Source organism: Vidua macroura, chromosome 38, assembly GCF_024509145.1.
Source record: "Vidua macroura isolate BioBank_ID:100142 chromosome 38, ASM2450914v1, whole genome shotgun sequence".
NCBI lineage: Eukaryota > Metazoa > Chordata > Aves > Passeriformes > Viduidae > Vidua > Vidua macroura.
In genome coordinates, this window is record NC_071608.1 from 1020770 (window position 1) to 1045405 (window position 24636).

The 24636-nt window shown below is 69.3% G+C and overlaps 3 protein-coding genes across 4 annotated transcripts; 1 reads left to right on the forward strand and 2 right to left on the reverse strand.

The window, feature by feature from the left end:
• Nucleotides 1–168: 168 nt before the first annotated feature.
• Nucleotides 169–5536, reverse strand: TESPA1 (thymocyte expressed, positive selection associated 1). Its single transcript, XM_054002246.1, has 11 exons — nucleotides 5368–5536; nucleotides 4673–4797; nucleotides 3482–3702; nucleotides 3368–3410; nucleotides 2907–3118; nucleotides 2527–2809; nucleotides 2273–2380; nucleotides 1982–2190; nucleotides 1033–1661; nucleotides 613–727; nucleotides 169–520 (listed from the first exon to the last, which is right to left on the reverse strand). Exons 2-11 carry the CDS (start codon nucleotides 4762–4764, stop codon nucleotides 435–437), a joined length of 1998 nt encoding a protein of 665 aa, XP_053858221.1. The 5' UTR covers nucleotides 4765–4797; nucleotides 5368–5536; the 3' UTR covers nucleotides 169–434.
• A 2466-nt stretch (nucleotides 5537–8002) lies between these two features.
• Nucleotides 8003–13795, forward strand: PPP1R1A (protein phosphatase 1 regulatory inhibitor subunit 1A). 2 transcript variants are annotated; one of them, XM_054002271.1, is made up of 7 exons: nucleotides 8003–8128; nucleotides 10829–10889; nucleotides 11561–11598; nucleotides 11705–11768; nucleotides 12204–12353; nucleotides 12435–12592; nucleotides 13279–13795. In XM_054002271.1, the coding sequence occupies exons 1-6, from the start codon at nucleotides 8048–8050 to the stop codon at nucleotides 12590–12592; spliced, it is 552 nt and encodes a 183-aa protein (XP_053858246.1). In that variant the 5' UTR covers nucleotides 8003–8047; the 3' UTR covers nucleotides 13279–13795. The 2 variants fall into 2 exon arrangements, with proteins under 2 accessions (XP_053858246.1, XP_053858247.1); XM_054002272.1 differs by having other exon boundaries at nucleotides 12204–12344.
• A 2124-nt stretch (nucleotides 13796–15919) lies between these two features.
• On the reverse strand, nucleotides 15920–23938 carry PDE1B (phosphodiesterase 1B). Its single transcript, XM_054002268.1, has 15 exons — nucleotides 23803–23938; nucleotides 21044–21157; nucleotides 20785–20970; nucleotides 20379–20445; nucleotides 19751–19867; nucleotides 19053–19193; nucleotides 18517–18617; nucleotides 17817–17942; nucleotides 17637–17738; nucleotides 17420–17540; nucleotides 17264–17345; nucleotides 17026–17152; nucleotides 16804–16940; nucleotides 16347–16460; nucleotides 15920–16007 (listed from the first exon to the last, which is right to left on the reverse strand). The coding sequence occupies exons 1-14, from the start codon at nucleotides 23931–23933 to the stop codon at nucleotides 16363–16365; spliced, it is 1650 nt and encodes a 549-aa protein (XP_053858243.1). The 5' UTR covers nucleotides 23934–23938; the 3' UTR covers nucleotides 15920–16007; nucleotides 16347–16362.
• Nucleotides 23939–24636: the final 698 nt, after the last annotated feature.

Below are 24636 nucleotides of genomic sequence, written 5' to 3' on the forward strand. Positions count from 1 at the left end.
AAGCGACCGTGGTGGCTCCTTCCCAAGCTCCTGGAGCTCGCACCTGAGGTGACACGGGACCTGTCTCTGTCCCCTGGGTGGGGGCTGGGCAGGGATGATCCCACCCCCCAGCACGGACAAAGCCACCGTCACCCCTTCCCGTCACCCCTTCGGGGACTTTATTGTGTGCCCACCCCCCCTCTAGCGTGAGCGACCAAAGTGCAAGTGACATCCCCAGGGGCTGGGGACACGTCCGCGCTGCAGGCCCCGAGCAAGCCACAGGGCTTGGGGACGAGGCAGGGACAAAAAATGGGGCAAAATCCCGAGGCCCTGAGGTTTTTCTGTGCCAAACAACCACACGTGCACACCCACACACGCACACGTGTCACACGCGTGTCCAAAACGTCCGTGGGACACCCGGCCAAGGTGCCACCTCCTCCTGAGGTGGCCGCAGGTCACCCAGTCGGGGCCGGGGGTGCTGAGGAGGGGAGCAGCTCCTCCCCGAAGCCGCTGCTGTCGGAGCGCCCATGGAACATGGACCCTGCAGGGGGGAGACACGGTGGGGACATGGTGGGGACACGCTGGCACTGGGCAGCCGTGCCCCCCAGGAGGGTGGGGAAGACACCAACTCACTCCTTGGGGTCCTGACGGAGAGATGGGGGTCATCATCATCATCCTCCTCATCATCATCCTCCGCATCATCATCATCATCCTCGTCATCATCATCGTCCTCCTCCTCGCTCAGCACCTGCGGGGGGGTGGGTGCGGGGCTGAGCGTGTCACCGCTGCAGCGACAAAGGTGTGGCACCGCCCCTGCGTGTCCCTCGTGTCCCCACGCGTGACCCGGACCGGCCTGTGCGTGACTGTGCCCGCTGGTGGGGGGAGGTGCCCCGGCTCCCCCCGGGCCCGGCTCCGCCCGAGCCTCTGAATCATTTAAACCTTAAAAGCCTGCGGAGCTCCGGGGACATTTCCCGCTCCAGCTCCTTCCCCGCGCCAGCCGGGGGGGGCCTTCCTCCTCCTCCTCCTCCTCCTCCTCCTCCTCCTCCTCCTCACCTCCTCCAGCTCGAAGGATTCCGCCGCTCCTCGGGGCTCGGGGACCCTCCCGGGGGGCTGCAGCCCTGGGGGACCCCCCCGCAGCCCAGCGGTGGCACTCGGGTGGCACCGAAAGCCGAGGCTGGAGTCGCCCGGGGGTCGCAGTCCCGCGGGGCGCTCGGCAGTGACCCCGACCCCGCTGGCGTGTGGGGACAAGGTGACATCGCCCCACGGGACAGCCCCGCGCGAAGCCCCCCCGCGCCCCCAAACCCCCCGGCCGCGGGGACAGGAGCGCTCGGGGTGTCCCCACGCAGGGGGTGGCCTCGGGGACAGCCACCACCGCTCCGTGCCGGTGTCGCCGCCCCCCCGGCAGCCCTCGGGGGCACCGCCCGTGCCCGGGGCGCTGCGGGGGCCGGGGGCCGCCCCCCGGGGGATGTCGCCGTGTCCCCCCCCCGTGCAGAGGCACAGCGAGGACATCGCGCGCTTCAGGCGCTGCCCGAGCCGGGCCCCGCGGGGCTCGGCGCTGTCGGGGATGTCGCGACAGGGCCGGGGGGGGGCGATGCGCTGCAGGGGCGTCTGCGACACGTAGGAGTAGAGGCAGAAAAAAATGTCGGCGGTGGCAGCCAGGGCCTGGACCTGCTGGAAGCGACCTGCGGGCGACATGGGGGGGGGGGGGGGGGCCGGTTCAGGGGGCTGGGAGGGGCGTGGGGGAGGGGCTGGGAGGGTCCCCTCAGCTCCCGCCTGGGGAAACTGAGGCACGGCAGAGATTTCACATCGCCGATAGGAGCAGATAGTGGGTCCCACCCCCAGCTCGAGGCACTCGGGGTGATCCCCCAATTCCCGCCCGGGGAAACTGAGGCACGCGAGCGTTTACCCATCCCCGCCAGAGGGCGGCTGGCGGGCCGGGGACAGCGGGGACAGCGGGGACAGCGGGGACAGCGGGGACAGCGGGGACAGCGGCGTCACGCACTGGCCAGCAGCAGGCAGGGGTCCTCCATCTCCAGGCGCTGCACTTGGGCCCGCAGGAAGAGCCCGAGGTCGATGCCGCTGGCGCGGGACGGGGCCGAGAAGAAGCGGGGGGGGACGCGGGACGCGACCCCCGCGTCGCTCCCCACGAAGCCCAGGCTGTGCAGGATCTCCTCGGCGTCCGACTGCCACCAGGCCAGCACCTCGGCCAGGCTGCGGGAGGGGACAGCTCCGCCTCAGCCCCGCGGCGGGGACACCGGGGGTGACACGGATGCCCCGAGCGACCTGCCTCTACCTGCAGCTGCTGGGGACACTGGAGGGGACACTGGAGGCCAGGCTGTCCCCAGGGCTCAGGCGCCGGTCCTGCAGCGCCCTACGCGGGGGGAGGACACTGGAGGGGACACTGGAGGGGACACTGGAGGCCAGGCTGTCGCCAGGGCTGAGCCGCCGGTCCCGCTGAGCCCTACGTGGGGAGGGGACAGTGCCAGCGGGACACACGGGGACAGTGTCCCCCGCCCCGCCAGCCTCCCCCGGGACCCCAGATCTCACCTGCCCGCGGCCTGGGGGCTCCCCGGGAGCAGCAGAACTGGAAAAAGGGAGCAGGGGGACACCAAGGGGTGACTCGCGCTGCTTTGGGGACACGTCCCACTCTTGTCACAGCTCCGGGGGGACGCAGAGCTTGGGGACAGCCCCGCCACACTGAAGCCCTCCTGGAGGAGCTGGTGGTGGCTGTCCCCAGCCCCGCTGTCCCCTCGGGGCATGGCGGTGACAGCGGTACCTTCAGCTCCCAGGGTCAGCTCGTCCTCGAGGCTCGTCCCGCTGCTGCCACACTCTGCGAGAGAGGGAGGGGACACTGCGACACCTCCAGGGACCCCCAGGGCCCCCGCCCTGTGGCCCTTGGGGACAGTGAGGGGACAAAGCTGACGTACCGCGGGGTCCCGGCAATCCTGGTTCGTCCAGCACTGCTGCCCTGTGCCAGAGCACGGCCCCGGTCACAGCCCCCAACCCCAACCCCGACCCCAACCCCGACCCCAAACCCGACCCCAACGCCCGAGCCCATCCCGGGGCACCAGAGGTGGCACAGGACAGCAGTGCGTGGCGGGGTGGGGACAGGGACACACGCAGGGCACAGGCAGTGGCTCTGCTCATTTTTGGGTCTCCTCAGAACATCCCCAACTCCAGGGACCCCAGACCTCCGTGGGACCCCCGGGGCGGTGCAGGGGGAAGGTGCCACCACCCCAGCCCAGCCCTGGGGACATCCGGGCTGTGCCCACGTGGGGGTCACACGTCCCTGTCCCAGGAAGGGCCAAACCAGAGCCTCGTCCCCCACCCAGATCCCCTGGGGACGGCATTGTGACCCCCCCGGTGACCCCCGCGTGTCCCCCCTCACCCGCAGTCCCGCAGCCACGTCTGGGCCTTGCTGCAGAGGCCTCCTGGGGGGACACAAAGGCCCGTGAGGGGACTCAGCCCGGGGGTCCCTCCCGCGCCCCGGGGTGGCCCTGACCTTCCAGGACAGCGGAGTCCAGCTGTGGTGGCGGCTCCCAGGGGACAGCGGCCACCTCCTGCTCCTCCTCCTCCTCCTCCTCCTCCTGCTGCTGCTCCTGCTCGCCCTCGGGCGCGGGGCTGCGCCAGCCCCGGCTCTGCCGGGCCCACGCGCGGCGCTTGTGCCACGAGCAGGGGCCGAGAACCGAGGGTCCCTCCATGGTCGGGGGGCCGGGGGGGGCCCTGCGGGGACGTGAGAGGGATGTGAGGGACCAGGGGGTGATGGGAGACACCGGGGGCTCCACAGGCAGGAGCCCAGGGTGGGTTCGGGGCAGTTCAGAGTGGGCTCGGGGCATCCCAGGGTGGGCTCGGGGCATCCCGGGGCTGCTCTCTCCCCTCCCAGGCGATTTCCCGGGTGCCAATGGGCGCCGAGGGGCGGAGTGGGTCGGGGCCGGAGCTGCCGGAGCTGCCGGAGGGGCGGAAGAGATGCGGGGCCGAGATAAACGCGTGGAGCTGCCCCACGAGGCAGAGTGAGGGGTGCGGATCTCCCGGGGCTCCCCCCGGGACGGGATTCCCACCGGGAATGTCCCAGCCCAGCCATCCTCCGAGCACGGGACCGGCCCGGTCTGGTCGTTCCCCGGGGGAAGAGACGCCCCTCGCCCACCCCGCGGCACCCCTGGCACGGGGGGGTCCCCTGGGCACCAATCCCGCCGGGAAAGCTCCGGGATGGGGCTGGCAGGACCAGCCCGGCCCCCTCCAGGATGCTCAGGGCGGGGACGTCACCTCCGGTGCCACCCTGGGGGCACCGCGGGCCCTCGGGAAGCTCCTCACCGAGGCCACCTCCATCCCCCGGCAACCCCCCGGGACCCCCTGGGGACCCCCAGATCCAGGAGGTGCCGTGACCACCCCCGTGCCCATCCCACCCCCCTCCCGGCTGGGCCTGGCACAGGAAATGTGGGTGGGGGTCCTCAGCAGGGCTCGTGTCTCAGAGCACCCCCAGCCCCATCCTGCTCTTCCTCCTCTTCCTCTTCTTCCTCCTCATCCTCCTCTTCCTCCTCATCCTCCTCTTCCTCCTCACCCCACCTGCCCCTCCCGCTGCGTTTCCCATCAGCTCCGGGCGCTAGAATCGCCTCTCTCGGTGCCCCCATCACCCCCACGGCCCCGTCCCTTCGTGCCCACCCCATCCCAAAATCCCGAATCCCTCCACACTGACCGGCACCGGGGGCAGGTGGGCAGCTCCCTCCGGCCGGCCGGGGCCCGTGGGCAGCGGCCTCCTGCCCCCCCGGCGCCCCGCCCGGCCCCCATCCGTCGTCAGCGGAGCGGGAGGAAACTCATCGGCTTGGAAGAGGAAATTCAAAAAAATAATCACCAGCCCGAACCTCAAACGCTGCCCCACATCCGCCAGCGCCGCGGGAAAAGCTCTGTGCCATGCCGGCGGGGGCTGAGAGCAGCCCGGGCACCTCCTGCCACCTTCCCAGGGGTTCCCAACCCTCCCAAGGGGTCCCCGGCCCTCCCAAGGGGTCACTGACCTTCTCAAGAGGTTCTTGATCTTCCCGAGGTGACCCCAACACTCCTAAGGAGGTGTCCCCAACCTTCCTGAGGTGTCCCCAACCCTCCCAAAGGGTCCCTGATCTTCCCGAGGTTTCCCCAGCCCTCCCACAGTATCCCCAACTTTCCCAAAGGGTCCCTGATCTTCTCAAGGTGTCCCCAACCTGCCCAAAGGGTCCCCAACCTGCTCAAAGTGTCCCCAACCCTCTCAAGAAGTCCCAAAACTTCCTAAAGGGTCCTCAACCCTCCCAAAGGGTCCCTGATCTTCCCGAAGTGTCCCCAACCTTCCCAAAGTGTCCCCAACCCTCCCAAGGTGTCCCCAGGTGACCGGGACATGTCCAGAGTGGGGACAGCACTCACCTCACGGCCACTGAGGTGCCCCCCTGGCCCCTCATCCATTCCGACAGGTCCCCAAGGAGCTGGAATCTCCAGGAGCTGGAATTCCCAGGATTTGGAATCTCCAGGAGTTGAGGATCCCAGGACCTGGAATTCCCAGGATCTGGAATCTCCAGGACCTGGAATTCCCAGGATCTGGGGATCCCAGGCTCCAGACAACCCAGGATCTGGATCCCCAGGGCTTGTGTCCCCGAGATCCCGGTGCCACAAGTGACAGAGGCCAGGAGCCCCGGGTGCTGCCCCAGCCGGGATCCCGTCAAAAAAGGCAAAGCAGCTCCGGGCTGGGAGCGCCGCGCCCGCTCCGCCGGGATATTTTTAGCCCGGGAGTGTTTGTGGATAAAGCCCCGAATTAAGTGCTCCTTCAGCCCGGCCCGGGCAGGGGGGGCAGGAATTGGGGAGGATGGGAACACCCCCAAGGAAGACAGGAATACCCCCGGGAAGGACAGGAATACCCCTGGGAAGGGCAGGAAGAGCCCTGGGAAGGGTGGGAAGAGCCCTGGAAAGACAGAATATTCCTGGGAAGGACGGGAATACCTCTGGGAAGGATGGAAAGAGCCCTGGGAAGAACAGGAAGAACCCTGGAAGGACGGGAAGAGCTCTGGAAAGGATGGAGATATTCCCCGGGAAGGACGGACATGTCCCCAGGGGGGATGGACATGTCCCCAGGAGGGATGGACACAGCCCTGGACAGATCCCAGATCCCCCCGGCCTCGCCCCTCGCTGGCCCCGCTCCGGGGTGGGAGCAGGAGAATGGCCCCATCCTGTTCCCCCTGTCACATCCCACACACGGCTGTCCCCAGTGGTGACCCCAAAGTGGCCCAAGAATGTCCCCAAGCATGTCCCAGGGATGTCCCCAAGGGCGTCCCCAAGGGTGTCCCCGTGCCATGGCACAGCCAGGGGACCCTCAAGGCCACCAGGGTCTGGACATTGTCACTCCCTGGCAGCCTCCAGGGGGGTCCCAGTCCAGCACAACCCCCCCCAGTGTCCCCTCAATCCCATCCCCACCCCCCCCGTTCCCTCGGGAAGAGCAGGGGGGGCTGCGGGGGGGGGGGTCGGGGGGGGGGCCTTTCCCACCAAAAATTCCCGGGGACCCCCGGGATGGGGCTGGGGGTGTCACGCCTGACTTTGGGGGGGGTCCAAAGCAGGGGACCCCCCTCCCCCAAAACCACCAGCGCCTTTATCCCGACCCCTGGCACCCACGGAATGCCTGCACCCCCCCCAGCGCTGCCCCGGTGCCCCCCCCGGGACCCCCGGTGCTGGCGGGGGGGCTCGGCGGGGCTCGGGAGGCCCCCCCGGGCCCCCCCTCGCCTGACCTACTTAGCGGATTCCTGCCGGCAGATCCCGGCAGCCGCCCGGGCTCCCGGCTCCATGAATAAGTGATGGGGCACGCACTCATGGCTGCGCCGGGGGGCACCCGGCCCCGCAACGCCCCCGGCCCCGGACCGGCAACCCCCCCGACCCCGCAACCCCCCCGGCCCTGCAACCCCCCCGGCCCCACAATCCCCCCGGTCCCGGCCCTGCAACCCCCCCAGCCCTGACCCCACAACCCCCCCGCTCCCATTCCCAGAACCCCCCCGGCCCCACAACCCCCCCGACCCCACAATCCCCCCGGCCCTGACCCCACAACCTCCCCGGCCCCTCAATCCCCCCAGTCCCGAAACTCCCGCGGCCCCACAACCCCTCGACCCCACAACTCCCCCACCCCAGAGCCCCCCAGCCCCACAATCCCCAGCCCTACAACCTCCCCTGTCCCATCCCTGTTCCCATCCCTGTCCCTCTCTCTCCCGGGGGTCTCTGACCCCCAGGGTGTCCCTTTGGGGCTGTCCATGTCCCCATGTCCCTCCCACGGTCTGTGTGTCTGTCCCAGGGCCTGTGTGTCTGTCCTCATGTCCCCATGTCTGTCCCAGTGTCCCCGAGTCTGTCCTTTTGTCTGTTTGTCTGTCCCTGTGTCCCAGGGTCCATCCATGTGTCTGTCCTCGTGTCCCTCTGTCCGTCCCCTCATCCTGGCTCTGTCCACACGTCTGTCCCTGCGGCCTGGAGTCCATCCTTGTGTCTGTTTGTCTGTCCCATATCCCAGGGTGCCCCTGTGTGTGCATCCCCATGTCCCTGTGTCTGTCCGTGTGTCCTTGTGTCTGTCCCCATGTCACAGGGTCCCCCTGTGTGTCTGTCCCTGTCTCTGTCCCCGTGTCCCAGGCTCTGTCCCACTCTCCTGACTCTGTCCATGTGTCCCTCCTCACATCCCTGTGTGCGTCCCCATGTCCCTGTGTCTGTCCCCTGTCCCTGTGTCTGTCCCCTGTGCCTGTGCCTGTCCGTGTGTCCCTGTGTCCGTCCCCGTGTCTCCGTGTCCGTCCCCATGTCCCTGTGTCCATCCTCGTGTCCCTGTGTCTGTCCCCTGTCTCTGTGTCTGTCCCCTGTCTCTGTGCCTGTGTGTCCCTGTGTCCGTCCCCGTGTCCCTGCGTCTGTCCCCGTGTCCGTCCCGGTGTCCCAAGCCCTGTCCCCGTGTCCCCTTATCCATCCCCGCGTCCCGCGCGCGGGGCCCGGGGCGAGGCGTGGCCTCCGCGGGGCGTGGCCGGGGCGTGGCCGCGGCGTGGCCGGGGCGTGGCCGCTCGGAGCCGCCGGTGCCGCCGGAGCCGCCGCGCCCGCGATGGAGCCCAACAGCCCCCGCAAGATCCAGTTCACGGTCCCGCTGCTGGAGCCGCACCTGGACCCGGAGGCGGCCGAGCAGGTGCGGGGATACCGGGGGGACACCGGGGGGGGGCCGCGGGGCCGCGCGGAGGAGCGAGCCGGGCAGGCTCGGAGGGCTGCGGGCACGGCAGGGGCACGGCCCGGGCGGGGGGGCCGGGGTGGCACCGCTGGGGCCGGGGGTGACGCGGGGACAGCGGCGACAGGAGAGTGCAGCCTCCCGGTGCCGGGGCCACCCGCGCGGAGCGGCCGCCGCTGTCCCCGGAGCCCCGCGGGGCCGTGGGGCGGGGGGTGACAGTGCCAGGGCCATGTGCCGGCTCTGCGCGACGCCACCGGGGCCACCCTGGGCCCACCCCGGGACCCCCGGCCCTTGCCCAGCCCCTACTCCCGTCAGAGCCGGTCCCGGCACAGCCCCGGGCACGGGGTGACCCCGAGGGGACACGGCCGGGGACCCCCGGGCACCCCGAGCCCCTCCTGCCACCACCCCCCGGCCCTGGGGGCTGCAGGGGACAGGGGGGCTCTGCGGGGACCCCTCGGCCCCACCGCGGCGCCGCCACCGCTCGCGGGGGTTTGAGGGGCGTGAGGAGAAGAGGGGGGATCCCAACCGTGTCCCCCCAGCTGAGGGTCCTGGGGGTGGGGGGCCAGGACCCCCCCGGTGCCAGCGGAGCGGGGGCGAGTGTGGCGCTGTCACTGGATGTGCCCATCTGGGGCCACCACCCGGCTCGGTGGCAGCAGCGGGGGGTCCCCAGGAGGGAGGGGAAGAATTTGGGGTCCCCAGGAGGGAGGGGGAGAGAGGCAGGGGGGGCACGAGCCCCCCAGCACTCAGCAAGGGACACCCCCAGCCCCGTCCCCATCAGAGCCGGGCTCGGGGGCTCGGGCATTGCCCAGCCTGGGGGGACGCCCCTGCCCTGCCCTGCCTCAGTTTCCCCTCCCGGGGGGGTCTCACCCGGCGCCCCTCAGGGCCCTGATCTGGGGGTGACCCCGGCCCTGTGCGGTGGCAGGAGGTGACACTGCCGATGTCCCCTCCCTGCTCCTCTTTTTGGGGTGTCCCCTCGCAGTGATGGGGGGCTTGGCCGTGCCACCCTTCTCCGGGTGGCACCGCGGTGTCCCTGTGTCCTGCGGGGTCGTCCCCAAATCCGTCCAGCCCCACCCTCCCGCAGGACCTTGTCCCCCCCGTGTCCCCCCCGCAGGTCCGGCGGCCCCCTGACCCGCATCTCAGCTGAGCCCCCCCTGTTTGCCCCCCTGGTGCCCCCCGGGCGCCAGGCCCGGCCCAGGCCTTTGTCCTGCGCCTCTGCCCGTGTCCCCAACTCCCCCCGCGCGTGTCCCCGAGGCCGCGGGAACCATCCCGGGGGGGTTTTGCTCGGCCGTGCCGAGCCGAGCCGAGCCGAGCCGAGCCGGACCCCTCCCGCTGCCGCCGCTGCTTCCGCCCGGTGCCCGCTCCCGGTGCCGGCGGCGGCCCCGTCCCGGCTGCCCCCGGATCGCGCCGCTCTCCCTTAATCGATGCTGGAGATTGATCTAAAAATAGCGCCGGGAGGGAGGCAGGGATGGAGGGATGGAGGAGGGATGGGGGATGGAGGAGGGAGGAGGGAGGGGAGGACGGAGGGAGGGAGCGGCGGGGGGGGAGGACCAGCGCATCCCCTCCCCGGAGCATCGCCGGGATCCCCCCGCCCGCCCCGGACACCCGGAATTAGGGGAGGGGGGGCTCGGCTCCACCTGGGTCACCTTGAGCAGGTGGCACCGCTGTCCCCTCCCCATCCCCGCCCCGGGGGTCGCGTCGGGGGGGGCGGGCACGGCCTCGCCCCGCACCCTCGGGAGGCTCCGGAGCGGCGGCAGGTCCCGGGGGGGGCCGCGGCTTCGCGGGGTCCCTCCCGGAGCTGCGGGGCTTTGGGGGGACCCCGAACCCTCCCAGCCCCATCGCGGGGGGGGGGGGGCGGGGGATGGGGGGACCCCGACCCCAAAGTGAGGGAGGGGTCGTCCGTGGGTGGCCGGCGCGGCCGGGGCGATTCCCGGCGATTCCCGGTTCCCGCTAATCTCCGTTTAATATCCAGCTCGCGTTTCCATGGCAACGGGGCCGGCACGGGAGGATGCGCGGGGGGGCCGGGGCCGGGGGAGGGGCGGGGGGGGGGGCCCGGCCGCTCGCCCGCCTCATTAGCATCTCATTAGGCAGCCCGCCTCATTAGGGAATCCTCGCCGGGAAATCCATTTTTCGGCGGCGCTCAGTTACTGGGTCAGCGGGGAAAGGGGGCGCGGGGTCAGCGCTGTCCCCACAGCCACCGCTGTCCCCATTGCCACCGCTGTCCCCACGGCCACCGCTGTCCCCACGGCCACTGCCGTCCCCACCGTGGCCACTCCGCGGCCACCAACCCCCCCAAAAGGCAGCGGCGGGGCCGGAGCGGCTCCAGGTGACCTTGGGCAAGGACAGCGGCCGCGGAGGAAGGGCAGGGCCCCGCCGCTGTCCTCGTGCCGCTGTCCCCGTGTCGCTGTCCCCGTGTCGCCGTCCCCACGCGCTTCCCTCCGCCGGGTATAATTAGCTCCGGGATGGAAAAGCCACGTGTGTCTGGCCAGCGCTGTCCCCGCGGGGCCACCACCGCCCCGGGCTCGGCTTCACGGCCGAGGGTCCCAGTTCCGTGTCCGAGATCCCAGTTTGGGGTCCCAGTTTGATGTCCGAGGTCCCATTTCGGGGTCCCAGTTTGGTGTCCGAGGTCCCAGTTCAGGGTCTCAGTTCTCTCTTCCGTCCCCCCAGATCCGGAGGCGTCGGCCGACTCCGGCCAACCTCGTCCTGAGCAGTGACCAATCGTCCCCAGGTGGGTCCGAGCGGTGTCCCCGCGTCACCCCCAGCCCCAGCCCACCCAGGGGCACCCCGGAGCGCTCGGGGACCCCCCCAAGATGCTCAGGGACCCCAAATATGCTCAGGCCACCCCACAACGTGGTCAGGGACCCCCCTCCCATTATCCAGAGGGACCCCCCATATGCTCAGGAATCCCCTAATGACACTCAGGGACCCCCTAAATGACTCAGGGACACCCCCTCCACATCCTTAGGAACACCCTAATGATGCTTAGAAACCCCCCACATGCCCAGGGACCCCCTAAATGGCACTCAGGGACCCCCTAAATGACACTCAGGGACACCCCCACATGTTTAGGAACCCCATAATGACACTCAGGGACCCTCTCAATTACTCAGGGACCCTTCCACGTGCTCAGGGACCCCCCAAAATTCCTCAGCGACCTTCACATGATACTCAGCCCCCCCACACACATTCCAGGACCCCCCCCCCGATGCTCAGGACCCCCATGCATGGAGGGGGGTGAGACCCCAAATCCCCGTGACAATGAGGAGGGGGGGTGGGGGGTGGCGGCACTGTCCCCATGACACCCCCAGGGGACAGAGACCCCCCCGACGGGGCCGGATTGACCGGGGGGGTGCAGGATGGGCCCCCCCACCCTCTGCTGACCTCCTACCCCCCCCCCAGAGATCGACGAGGACCGGCTGCCCAACCCCCTGTTGAAGGTAGGTGACACTGCCCGGGGGGACACGGGGACACGGGGGACCCCCCCAAAGCCGGGGGACCCCCCAAAGCCGGGCGACCCTCCCTGAGCCCCTACTGTCACCCCAGTCCGGCCTGGCCATGTCCCCCCGGCAGAGGAAGAAAGTGGCCCGGAGCACCCCCACCATGAAAGGTATGGGGGGACACGGGGGGGACACGGGGGGACATGGGGGACAGGGGGACACAGGGGGGACATGGGGGGACATGGGGGGGCACATGAAGGGGCACGGGGGGACACGAGAGGGCACAGGAAGGGACATGTGTGGACACGAGGGGACACGGGGGGCACGGGGGGAACACAAGGAGGGCAGAGGGGGGGACTTGGGGGGACACGGGGACACGAGGGGGACACGGGGGACAAGGAGGGGACACGGTGGGGGGGGCACAGGGCGGTGACAGCCCCCCCAGCACCGCGGTTAACGGGTGGCCAGAGATCCCCGCGCTGGCCTCGCTCCACGCCACCACGAGGCCACCCAGGCGCGGGCGCGGTGTCGCCGGGAGCGTGGGGACGGTGACTAGGCAGGGCCCCCCCCCGCGCCCCCCCCCAGCGCCGCTCCCTGCCCGGCAGAGCTGCAGATGATGGTGGAGCATCACCTGTGCAAGCAGGCGCAGGGCGGCGACGACGACGACGAGGTGGCGGCCACCGCTCGCTGCCACCACGGCGACCCCGAGCACCGGCACAGCCCCGGCGGCTCCTGCCCCGCCCAAGGTGGCCACCGTGAGTCGGGGGGGTTCGGGCTGGGGGGGCAGGGGGCGCTGGGGGGGCTCTGAGGTCAACCCCGTGCTGTGACACCCGCAGGGACACCCGGGGATGGGACACCCCAGGCTGGGACCCCCCGGGCCGGGACCCCCCAGGCTGGGACCCCCCGGGCCGGGACCCCCGGGACCGCACGGCGCGGCCAGGCCGAGGACGGGACCCATACAGAGCCTGGGGACAGCGCAGGCAGCGGCCAGTAGGTACGGCCTGGGGACACTGGGGACACTGGGGGTGCTGGGGTCACTGGGGACATTGGGGACATTGGGGACATTGGGGGTGCTGGGGACACTGGGGACACTGGGGACATTGGGGACATTGGGGGTGCTGGGGGCACTGGGGACATTGGGGACAATGGGGACTCTGGGGACACTGGGGACACTGGGGGTGCTGGGGACACTGGGGGCACTGGGGGCACTGGGGGTGCTGGGGACACTGGGGACACGGGGGGTGCTGGGGACACTGGGGGCACTGGGGGCACTGGGGGTGCTGGGGACACTGGGGACACTGGGGACATGGGGTGCTGGGGACACTGGGGACACTGGGGGCACTGGGGGTGCTGGGGACACTGGGGGCACTGGGGGTGCTGGGGACACTGGGGACACTGGGGACATGGGGTGCTGGGGACACTGGGGATACGGGATGTCACTGGGGACACTACGGACATTGGGGGCATTGGAGGGCACTGGGACATTGGAATGTCACTGGGTTGTCACTGGGATGGCACTGGGGGTCACTGGAATGACATTGGGAGTCACTGGGATGTCACTGGTGGTCACTGGGATGGCACTGGGAGTCACTGGGGGTCACTGGGACACTCCCGCCGCTCTCCAGTGACAGGGACAGGGGTGCCCCTGCCCCGGCTGCCAGTGCTGTCCCTTGTCCCCAGGTGTGACCGCAGCTGCCAGACGCCAGTGGAGATTTTTTTATTCCATTTTCTAAGATTTTGGGGCTGCCCAGAGTGATTTTGGGAATTTTATTATTTTATTTTATTTTATTTTATTTTATTTTATTTTATTTTATTTTATTTTATTTTATTTTATTTTATTTTATTTTATTATTTTATTTTTTATTTTATTTTATTCCCACGGGCAGGTCCCCACCAGGCGGGGGGAGGGAGGGGTCTGGGGACCCCCAGCCAGGGATGTCCCCTCCCCCTGGGGACCTCAGGGTAGGTGACACTGGGGACATCGAGCAGACCCCCCCTCACTGCCCCCCCCCCGCGGTCCCCAGGGCAGGTGACACTGGGGACACGGATCACATGACCGCCCCCCCCCCGTCACTCCCACCCTCGGGGTGTCCCCTGGGCCCCCCCCCACCTGTGCACACCTTGGGGCGGGGACACCAGGACACGGGGAGGGGACACGGGGAGGGGACAGGGACAGGCGCGTGCACATGGACACGGGGGGGGGTGGGGGGGCACAGGGACACGGGGGGGGGGTGCGGGGACCCCCCCCAGCCGGAATTAAAGGGATCCTTTCCCCCCCCGCCTCCTGCTTGGGCCGCGCCGGGGGGGGGGGAGGGGGGCGGGATCCCCTCTTTGGGTGGGGGGGGTCCAAAACCCCTTTTGGGGGCTGGGGGAGGGTCCAGGAGCCCCTTTTTAGGGTGGGGGGGCTCCAGGACACCCTTTGGGTGCCGGGGGGGTCTCCTGGACCCCCCCAATCGGTGCTGGGGGGACCTGAGACCCCTTTTTGGGGCTGGGGGGGCTCCAGAACCCGCCCAAGTGTCTTGGGGAGACCCCCTGACACCTTTTGGGTGCTGGGGGGGCTCCAGGACCCCCCTTGGGATCGCCCCCATCCCGGGTTCTGCCCCCCCCCCCCCCAAATTCCGCTCCCCCAGAGCCCCCCCAGCCTCGGGGGTGCCCCCGGCGGTGCCGCCCCCTCCCACCCCCGCCCCCCTCAGTGGGCGGAGCGCGGCCGTGGTGGCGGCGGCGTTTATTAATTAACTAATTAATTAATTAATTAATTGCTCGTTAGCGGCGGCGCGGGGGGGACACATGCGGCGGGGGCGGAGCTCTGGAAGCGGTGACCGAGGGGGGGACACGGGGGGGGGACACGGGGGGGACAAGGAGGGACATGAATGGGACACGGCGCGGGACATGGAGGGGACACGGTGGGGACAAAGAGGGGACATGAAGGGGACACGGGGTACAAAAATACAAACACGGGGGGGGGGCGCGGAGCCGGGGCCGGAGCGGGAGGGGCCGGGAGGGGGGAGGGGGGGTGGGTCCGGGCGTTCCCGAACATTCCTGAGCATTCCCGGGGAGGTTCCAGAACATTCCCGGGGGTCGGGGCAGCCCTGGGGCAGTCGGAGGGAATCCAGGATGTCGGGGTGGAGTGCTCGAGGGGCAGCGGATCCGGGATTCTGGAACATTCCCGAGGGTGGATTTGGGATCCTGGGATGTTCACGAGGGTGGATTTGGGGTTCTGGAACATTCCCGGGGCTGGATCAGGGGTTCTGGAAGATCCCAAGATTGGATCCGGGATTCTGGAATGTTCACGAGGCCGGATCCAGGATCCTGGAAGATCCCAAGGCTGGATTCGGGATCCTGGAGATTCTCGAGAGTGGATTTGGGATTCTGGAACATTCCCGAGGGTAGATGCGGGATCCTGTGGGATTCCAGAGCGGGAATGATCCGGGATCCAGTGGGATTCCCGGGCAGGAGAGATCCGGGATGCTGCCGGGGAATGCTCCGGGATGTGCACGGGTTCCCAAGGCACGGGGCTGGGCCGGAGGGTGCCCCAAACATTCCGGGAGTCCCCAAACATTCCAGGATTCCCGAGGATGCTCCAAACATTCTGGGATGCCCCAAACATTCTGGGGTCCCGAGGCGGCTGGAGCGGGATGCGGGAGCATTCCCGAGCACTCCCGAACATTCCTGAGCACTCCCGAGCGTTCCCGGGATGTCGCAGGAAGCGGGGACATTCCGGCGCTGGAGCCGGGGGACACCGGAGCGGGATCTGTCCCTGTCCCCGCCGCTCCCTGTCCCCAGTGCCACCCGCGCCGCGCCGGGCGGGACCCCGCGGAGACTTCTCTGTCCCTGTCCCTCTCCTGTCCCTGTCCCCTCTCCTGTCCCCCCGTCCTGTCCCTCTCCTGTCCCCGTCCGTCCCCGGGCGGGACGGGGACAGGGCACAGTGCCACCCTCACGGTGTCACCAGCCAGACCCCGCGGGCACCGAGAGGAGCGCGGTGGCCCTGGCGGTGACAGCGTGTCCCCCCTGGCTGTCCCCAGCGCCACCGTCCCCGCCCCAGCCCCTCCCAAGCGGGAAAAGCGTTTCTAAAAATCCCAAAGGACCGAGCCCGGCGGCGGGGCCGGGGGTGGCAGTGGGGGACCGGTGGCACCGGCGACAGAGGGGACAGCTCGGGGGGCTCCTGGCACGGAGGTGACACCGGTCCTGGCACGGCGGTGACACCGATCCGAGCCCAGCCCGGGGGGCTCCTGGCACGGCGGTGACACCGATCCGAGCGCAGTCCGGGGGGCTCCTGGCACAGAGGTGACACCGATTCTGGCACAGAGGTGACACCGGTCCGAGCCCGGCCCCGGGGGCTCCTGCCCTGCGGATGGTGCTGAACTCGATGGCATCGAAGACGAGACGGTGTCACTCGACCGGACAAGGACCTGCTGGGAGGGGACAGTCACCGCCATGTCCCCACCCCCTCCCGGTGACCCCACCACTCTCCTGGTGTCCCCGTCTCTCTCCCGGTGTCCCCACCTTGCTCCTCCGGTGTTCCCACCCCTCTCCCGGTGTCCCCACCCCCATCTTGGTGTCCCCGTCCTTCTCCCGGTGTCCCCACCTTGCTCCTTCCGGTGTCCCCGCCCCTGTCCCGGTGTCCCCACTCCCATCCCGGTGTCCCCGCCCCTCTCCCGGTGTTCCCACCCCTCTCCCGGTGTCCCCACTCCCATCCCGATGTCCCCACCCCTCTCCCGGTGTCCCCGCCCCTCTCCCGGTGTCCCCACCTCACTCCTCCCGCCGCTATTCCACATCCCCGTTCTCGCTGTGGGGCCTGGTGGCCGCGGGCTCCTCGCACGGGGACGGGGACAGCTCATCGATGGACGCCTGGTTGGTGATGCCTGGGGGACACGGCCCGGGGTCACCGGGGTCACCGGGGACACCCCGGAACTCCTGTCCCCCCCCAGGGCCACCCCCTGCCCAGCCCAAGCTGTGCCACCCATGCCATGCTTGTGTCACCTCCCTGAGCAGTTCGTGGTGGTCCCCAACCCCTCCCTGGTGGCCAAGGTGGCCATGGTGGCCCTGGAGGCTGTAGTGGCTCTGGAGGCTGTAGTGGCCGTGGTGACCATAGTGGCCATGGTGGCAATGGTGGCCATAAAGGCCATAGTGGCCGTGGTGGCAATGGTGACTGTAGTGGCCATAGTGGCTGTGGTGGCCATGGTGGCCGTGGTGGCTGTCCCCTACCGCTGGCCGCCCTCTCCTTCCACTTCTGCTTGTTCTCCTGGATGTGCTTGGTCCAGGTGGAGCGGAACCCGGCCAGGTCAGCTTTGATGTCCCCCAGATCCAGGTGCTCATCCAGGGATGGCTGCCGCCACTGCGAGCTGGGGGACAATGGGGACAGCTGGCAGCGGGCCAGGGCCACCACTGCTGCCACAGGGCACCAGCCTTGGGCACGGGAACGCCCACCTGGGCTGCTGGGTGGCCGCGGGGTTGCCCTTGGCCTTGGAGCCGTCCTCGGCCAGTGGCGTCACCAACTTCTCAGCCACATCGGTGAGCACCGAGAAGGTCGGCTCCACGATGAAGTCGATGAACCCTGGGGACAGGAGGGGACACGGCGTTGCTGGGGACACACCAGGGACAGTGCGGGGACGGCGTGGGGACAGCGTGGGGACAGGACGGGGACGGGAACCTCCCCTGGACTCACCGATCTGCGACTGGGCCACCAGCGTGGAGGTGCGGTCGCAGAGGGGCGAGAAGGGCAGCCCCAGCTCGGCCTCCTTGTCCCCCTGGCAAGGCAAGGGACATCCGTGGTGTCCCCACAGGGTGTCCCCCGCGTCCCCCCTCCCGGCCCTGGCCCTACCTGCCGGAAGAACTCCTCCATGAGGGCCTTGGTCCAGCGGCTGTGCACCGCCCACTGCTTGGTGGGGTGGCTGATGTCGGCTGCGTGCAGCAGCAGCGACAGCACCTTGGACTTGTCCAGCCTGGGGACAACACCCCAGCACTCAGATTGTCCCCAAAGCCACCCTTGGGGACACGCCTGGGGGCTGGGGACCCCCCTACCTGTGACCCCCACCCACCTCTCCAGCTGCTGCAGCGCCGTCTTCATGGACTTGACCTGCTGGAAGTGGCAGGACATGTCGGTGGCCAGGACCATCTCGATGACCAGCGCCCGCAGCTCCCTGTGGGGAGGGGACACGGTCAGGGGATGGCGCGGGGACAGCGAGGGGACGGCGGGGACGGCGCGGTGGGGACCTTACGCGAACTCGTCCTTGGTGAGGTTGACGAAGATGTTGAGCTCCTCGTCCTGCATCAGGCGGAACACGGCGCTGATGTGGTGGTTCTCCAGCACCGAGCGGTCGTTGTACAGGATGGCGGTGTCCGACCTGGGCACACGGGGACACGGGGACACTGGGCACGGGGACAGGACCCCTAGAGGGAGGGGTGGCCCCAGGGTGGCAGCACGGCTGTGTCCCGGCTGTGTTGGCAGCCCTGAGTGTTGCCCAGGTGTCCCCAAGGTGCCCCCTGGTGTGCAGCCCTGCCTGGGACGTGCCATGCCACCCAGAGCGTAGGTGCCACCCGGGCCATGCCGTGTCACCTGTGCTGTGCCAACCGGGCTGTGCCGTGCTGTGCCACGTCTGCTGTGTCACCCGTGCCATGCTGTGCCACCCATGCTGTGCCATGCTGTGCCACCCATGCTGTGCCATGCGGTGTCCTTGTGCCACCTGTGCCATGCTCCTCTGCCACCCGTGCTGTGTCCCCTGTGCCATGCTATGTCACCCGTGCCATGCTGTGCCACCCATGCTGTGCCATGTGGTGTCCTTGAGCCACCCGTGCCGTGTCCTCTGTGCCATGCTATGTCACCCGTGCCATGCTGTGTCCGTGTGTCATGCTGTGCCATCCGTGCCATGCCATGCCACCCTGTGTCCCCAGTGCCACCTGTGCCACCCGTGCCCTCACTTGGTCTGGATGTGGAAGCTGTTGGTTGTCCCCGTGTGTTCGAAGTCGTGGATGGCGGCAGCGAAGACGATGGCCAGGAGCTCGATCTCAGAGAGACAGTGCTGGGGACAGGGACAGGGATGGGGACAGGGACAGGGGTGGGCATGGGGACAGGGAGGAGGACAGGGATGGGAACGGGGACAGAGATGGGGACAGCAATTCAGGGACAGAGATGAGGACAGGACCACCCCCACCATGAGTGTGACACGCTGGCTGTGCCGTGACAGCCAGCTGGGAAAAACTGGGCACAGACACGTGCCAGGTGCCACCACGCATGTGACAACTGTGCAGGGACAACTGGGCACAGATGTGCGCCAGGTGCCACCACGCATGTGACACCCCGTGCGTGTCCAGCTGTCCCCCACGCCTGGTGCCACCTTGGGGACGTTCCCATGGCAACGAGCACTGCCAGGCGTTGGGGACCAGGCAGGGTGCCACCTTCAGTGACTGTCCCCGTGTCCCCATGGTGTCCCCATGGTGTCCCCATGTCCCCGTACCAGCATGCCGGTGCGCAGCAGGACGCAGTGCACGGTCTGGGTGACGTCGGCCGCGTGCACCTGGTTGTGGTAGGGGTTCCGGAACTTTCCGTAGCCGCCCTCCAGCGCCTCCAGCAGCGCCGTCAGGAACGCGCCGGGAATCTGCCAGCGGGGACAGCGCGGTGACACCGCTGGGACGTCCCTGAGGGGCATCTCGGGGGTCCTGAAGGGGAGTCTGGGGTCCCTGGGGGGGTCCTGAAGGGGTCCCGGGGGAGTCTTGGAGGTCATGGGATGGAGTTTGGGGGTCCTGGGGGGCTCCTGGGATGGATTTTGGGGCTCCTGGGTGGTCTTGGGGGGTCCTGGGGGGGTCCTGGGGTGGAGTTTGGGGGTCCTGGGGAGGGTTTTCAGGCTGTTTTGGGATTCTGGGGGCTGTTTTGGACGAGTTTGGATGTTGGGTCACAGCTTGAAGCAGCTGTCGAAGGTGCTGGGGGGATTTTGGGGTATTTTTGGGGGTTTTGGGGTCCTGGGCACACCTTGAAGCGTCTGTTGAGGTTGTGGGGGGATTTTGGGGTATTTTGGGGGTATTTTTGGGGTATTTTGTGGTCCTGGACACACCTTGAAGCGGCTGCTGAGGTTATGGGGGTGTTCTGAGTGTGTTTTGGGGTGTTTTGGGGGTATTTTGGGGGTATTTTTGGGGTATTTTGTGGTCCCGGGCACACCTTGAAGCGGCTGTTGAGGTTGTGGCGGGTGAAGAGCTCGAACACCACCGTGCGCAGCGAGTGCTCCTCGGCTGCGCGGTGCAGCGAGAACACATCAAAGCACCACTGGTCCAGGCCCTGCGGGGACACCGGGGACACTGGGGACACCGGGGACACCGGGGGGATTGGGGACATCAGGGACATTGGGAATAGTGGGAATATCGGGGACATTGGGGACACCGGGGGCATTGGGGATAATTGGGACAATGGGAACATTGGGGGCAGTGGGGACACTGGGGACATTGAGGACAGTGGGGGGTGCCCGGGAATTCCAGGGGTGCCCAGCGATTCCCAGTAAAGGCCAGTAAAACCCCAGTGAAGCTGAGGATTCCCAGGGATTCCCAAATTCCCAGGGAATCCCAGAGATCCCCATTGATTCCCAGTACAACCCCAGTGATTCCCATTGATTCCCAGTTATTCCCAGTGCCTCCCAGTGCCTCCCAGCCATTCCCAGTGCCTCACAGTGCCTCCCAGTGCCTCCCAGCCATTCCCAGTGGCTCCCAGCAGGCCCCCGTGGTTTTGGGTTGTTTTGGGGTTATTTTTGGGTTGGTTTTGGGGCTGTTTTTGGGTGTTCGGGGTGCCCCAGTACCTTCAGGCAGTTGAGCACGGAGGAGGAGTAGCTCGGCCCCACAGCCGTGTACGTCCGGCGGAACATCCTGGGGGGAGGCAGGGCTGGGGGGGCTGGGGGTACACCTGGGGACACTTCTGGGGACACCCCTGAGGACCCCCCGGGGCTGGGGACACCCTGGGGACACACTTGGGGACACATCTGGGGGCTGGGGACACCCCTGAGGACCCCCCGGGGCTGGGGACACCCTGGGGACACCCCTGGGGACCTCCCGGGGCTGGGGACACCCTGGGGACACCCCTGGGGACACACCTGGGGCTGGGGGACAGAGCTGGTGTCCCTGTCCCCTCTGTGCCCTCCTCGCTGTGTCCCCGGCCCCCGCCGTGCCCCGCTGGCTGTGTCACCACCCCCTGTCCCCCCGTGTCACCTCTCCACGAAGATCCCGGCCTGCACGGCGTGCACGATGCTGCGGAACTTGGGTTTCTCCTCGGCGCGGCGCCCCTTGGCCCGCGCCTGCTGCGTGAAGGTGGCCGCCAGCCAGTCCCGCACCTCGGAGGGCACGGCCGCGTCCGAGCCCATCTCCCGCAGCTCGTCCTCCGTGTCCAGCACCTGCCTGGGGGACACGGCGACACTCAGCGCTGTCCCCGCGCTGTCCCCGCGCTGTCCCCGCGCTGTCCCCTCCGCACCTGGTCTCGTCGATGCAGACGGCCTCGAGCAGCGAGGCCGCGTACTCCAGGTTGCGCCTCAGCTCCTCCACGTTCACCTCGCCCGACTCCAGCTGCTTCACCAAGTACCGCAAACTGGGGGGGGGGGCGCGGGGGGGGACCCCCGGGGGGGGCCAGGGGTTAGAGACCCCCGGAGGGGGACAGGGTGGCATTGACCCCCAGGGTCAGCGTGTTAGAGACCCCCGGGGACAGAGGGGACAGTCCCGGGGGGGACACAGGGTCTGAGAGACCCCGGGGGGGAGAGGACAGGGTGGGGACAGGGTGTTAGAGACACCGGTGGGGGGGGCGGACACAGGGTCTGAGAGACCCCCGGGGGCGGACAGGGGGTTAGAGACCCCCGGGGACAGAGGGGACAGTCCCGGGGGGGACACAGGGTCTGAGAGACCCCCGGGGGCGGACAGGGGGTTAGAGACCCCCGGGGACAGAGGGGACAGTCCCGGGGGGGACACAGGGTCTGAGAGACCCCCGGGGGCGGACAGGGGGTTAGAGACCCCCGGGGACAGTCCCGGGGGGGACACAGGGTCTGAGAGACCCCCGGGGGCGGACAGGAGGTTAGAGACCCCCGGGGACAGTCCCGGGGGGGACACAGGGTCTGAGAGACCCCCGGGGGCGGACAGGGGGTTAGAGACCCCCGGGGACAGAGGGGACAGTCCCAGGGGGGGGACACAGGGTGTGAGAGACCCCCGGGGGGGGGGGGGGGGGACAGGGTGGGAACAGGGTGTTAGAGACGCCGGGGCGGGGGGGACACAGGGTGTTACAGACCCCAGGGACAGCAGGGACAGTCCCGGGGGAGGGGAAGAGGGTTAGAAACCCCCGAGGTGGGGGGACAGGATGTTAGAGATACCCGGGGACAGCGGGGACAGCCCCCAGGTTGGAGACAAGATGGCATTGACCTCCCCCCCCCCCACTCTCGGGACAGCAAAACCCCCACGGGATGGGGACAGGGTGGCATTGACCCCCCGGGACAGCAGGGACAGGGTGGCAATGACCTCCAGGGACAGCGGGGACAGCCCCAGGTTGGGGACAGGGGGTCACAGCGCCCCCCCCCCAGGTTGGGGACAGGGGGGTGACAGGAAGGGGACAGGGGAATTGGGGGACTCCCGTCTGGGGAGTGCCACCCCCACAGCCCCCGCATGGCTGGCACGGGTGGCACAGGTGGCACCGCGACATGGGGTGGCACAGGTGGCACAGGGTGATACAGGTGGCACGGAACGGCACGGGGTGGCACAGGTGGCACAGGGTGGTGACAGCGCGGGGACACGGGCGCTGCCACCCAGCCCACGCGCGTGCCAGCGCAAGGACACTCGTGCGGCCGCCGCGGCCACCGGAGCCACTCGGTGGGGAGGGGCCACCACGTCCCCCGGTCACGGCGACAGTGACGGCGACAGCGAGGGGGGCCGGGGGGAGCGGGGGGGGGCACAGACGTCACCAGCGCTGCTGTGACCTTGGGGATGGCGATTGTCACCTTCCCGCGCCCTCAGGGACCCCCCCCTGGGGACGGCCACCCCCTGGCCCCCCAGCCTCGGTGGCCCCCGTGTCACTTGTGGGGACAAGGGAACAAGGGGGGTCGGGCTGTGCCACTCTGCCGGGTGTCACCCCCTGGGTCCCCTGCCGGTGACCCCCGTGTTGCCAGGGCCACTACACGGGTGACAGCGTGGCCTATGGGAATTTGGAATGGGGGGGGCACGGGACACCGGGTGGGGGGGGGGGCTCAGGTGGGGACCGCCCCCACTTTGGGGACACACGGGTCACCCACCTGTGGGAGCGACACGGGGGGCCACGCGTGTGACACCCCCAGAGTGTCCCACCCCCCCGTGTGTCACCCCTAGTGTCCCCCCCCGCGTGTCCTCTGGCGCTCTCAGGTGTGTCACACGCAGCCCAGGTGTGTCACCCGCGTGTGCCACACGGCCACCCTGCCCCGCCTGTCCCCCCCCCCGCCGTGTCCCACACGTGTCCCCACGCGTGTCCCCACGCACGTGCCGCAGGTGGGCGCGGGGACACGTGAGCTCCCCGCGACACAGGTGAGGGGGTGGCACCCCCCGGCAGCCCCCCCGCAGGTGCCACCTGCGGCGCCTGCGCTGTCCCCACAGGGTTGGGGACACCTCTGTCACCCCAGGGTGACACCCGGGGGGAGGGTGACACCCCCGGAGTGCCACACCGGTGGGAGGGAGACCCCCAAGTCTGTCCTCAAGGGGTCCCAAATGGAGGTTTGGGGACACCCGGAGGGCCCTTGGGGACACCCAGAGGTCCCAGTGGGACTTTTTGGGGTGAGGGTGCTTGGGGGGGATTCCTAGAGGAGGATGGGTTCCCCAAAGTGGGGTGGCGGGGCTTGGGTGGGGGTCCTCGGATGGGATTTGGGGTCACGGTTTGGGAGTCCCAGTTAGGGGTTTGGGAGTCCCGGTTTGGGTCTGAGGGGTCCCAGTTTGGGGGTCCCGGTTTGGGGTTTGGGGTTTGGGGGCCCAGTTTGGGGCCCGGTTTGGGGGCCCGGTTTGGGGGTCCTGGTTTGGGGTTTAAGGTCCCGCTTTGTGGGCCCAGCTTTGGGGGTGTCTCTCTCTTTACGGGGGGGTGTCTCTTAGGGGGGTGTCTTTCTTTAGGGGGGCTGTCCCGCTTTGGGGGGGGGCTGTCCCTCTTTGGGGGGGGGGGTCTCTCTCTTTGGGGGTCCCTCCGGGGCTCTCCCTCGGGCTCGGGGGGGGTCCCGCGGCCGGGGGGGGGTCACTCACAGCGCCCGCAGCTTGACCCAGACCTTCCTGCCGGGCACGGCCTTGGTGTCCAGCGGGGACGGGCACCCTCCGGCCGCGTCCAGCGCGCCGCGCTCCCGCTCCAGCCCCGGGAGGCTCCGCGGCGGCTCCATCGCCCCTGGGCACCGGCAGCGCGGCTCAGCCCGGCCCGGCCCCTCCGGCTCTCTCCGGTAGCCCCCGGGTCCTTCCCGTAGCCCCCGGGTCCCTCCGGTAGCCCCCAGTCCCTCCGGTAGCCCCCGGTCCCTCCCGTAGCCCCTCCTTCCCTCCGGTAGTCCCCGGTCCCTCCGGCAGCCCCCAGTCCCTCCGGTAGCCCCCGGTCCCTCCCGGAGCCCCCCGTGCCTCCCGCCGCCGCCGCCGGTGCCTCCCGCGGTCCCGGTTCCCGGCGCCTCCCGTTAACCCCGGAGCCCCCGCGGCCCCGGCGGCTCCCCCGGCCCCGGTGCTCGGCTCCCCCGGCCCCCGGTAGCGGCCGCAGCCCCGGCGGCCGCCCCCCCGCCCCGGCCTCCCCCCGCCCCCCGGTAGCCGGCGGCTGCGCAGGCAGCACCGGAGCCAAGATGGATCCGGGCACCGGGGGTGGGAGCAGCGGCGGGGGAGAACCGGGGAGAGCCGGGAAGAGAGGGCCGGGAACGGAGAACCGGGAGGGGAGAACCGGGGAGGGCCGGGAACGGAGAGCCGGGATGGAGAACCGGGGGTGGAGAACCGGGGATGGAGAACCGGGATGGGAGAACAGGGAATGGAGAACCGGGAATGGGAGAACCGGGAATGGGAGAACCGGGAATGGAGAACCGGGAATGGAGAACTGGGATGGGAGAACCGGGA

Coding starts and splice junctions, on each gene's coding strand:
- PPP1R1A (XM_054002271.1), top strand. CDS start 8,048: ATGGAGCCCAACAGCCCCCGCAAGATCCAGTTCACGGTCCCGCTGCTG. Junction 10,890..11,560: donor CAGTGACCAATCGTCCCCAG/GTGGGTCCGAGC, acceptor CCCCCCCCCCAG/AGATCGACGAGGACCGGCTG. Junction 11,599..11,704: donor TGCCCAACCCCCTGTTGAAG/GTAGGTGACACT, acceptor CTGTCACCCCAG/TCCGGCCTGGCCATGTCCCC.
- PDE1B (XM_054002268.1), bottom strand. CDS start 23,933: ATGGAGCCGCCGCGGAGCCTCCCGGGGCTGGAGCGGGAGCGCGGCGCG. Junction 17,153..17,263: donor GGTGGCCCAGTCGCAGATCG/GTGAGTCCAGGG, acceptor TCCTGTCCCCAG/GGTTCATCGACTTCATCGTG. Junction 16,941..17,025: donor GCGGCCACCCAGCAGCCCAG/GTGGGCGTTCCC, acceptor ATTGTCCCCCAG/CTCGCAGTGGCGGCAGCCAT.
- TESPA1 (XM_054002246.1), bottom strand. CDS start 4,764: ATGGGGGCCGGGCGGGGCGCCGGGGGGGCAGGAGGCCGCTGCCCACGG. Junction 2,191..2,272: donor AGTGTCCCCAGCAGCTGCAG/GTAGAGGCAGGT, acceptor CCCCTCCCGCAG/CCTGGCCGAGGTGCTGGCCT. Junction 728..1,032: donor AATCCTTCGAGCTGGAGGAG/GTGAGGAGGAGG, acceptor ACCCCCCCGCAG/GTGCTGAGCGAGGAGGAGGA.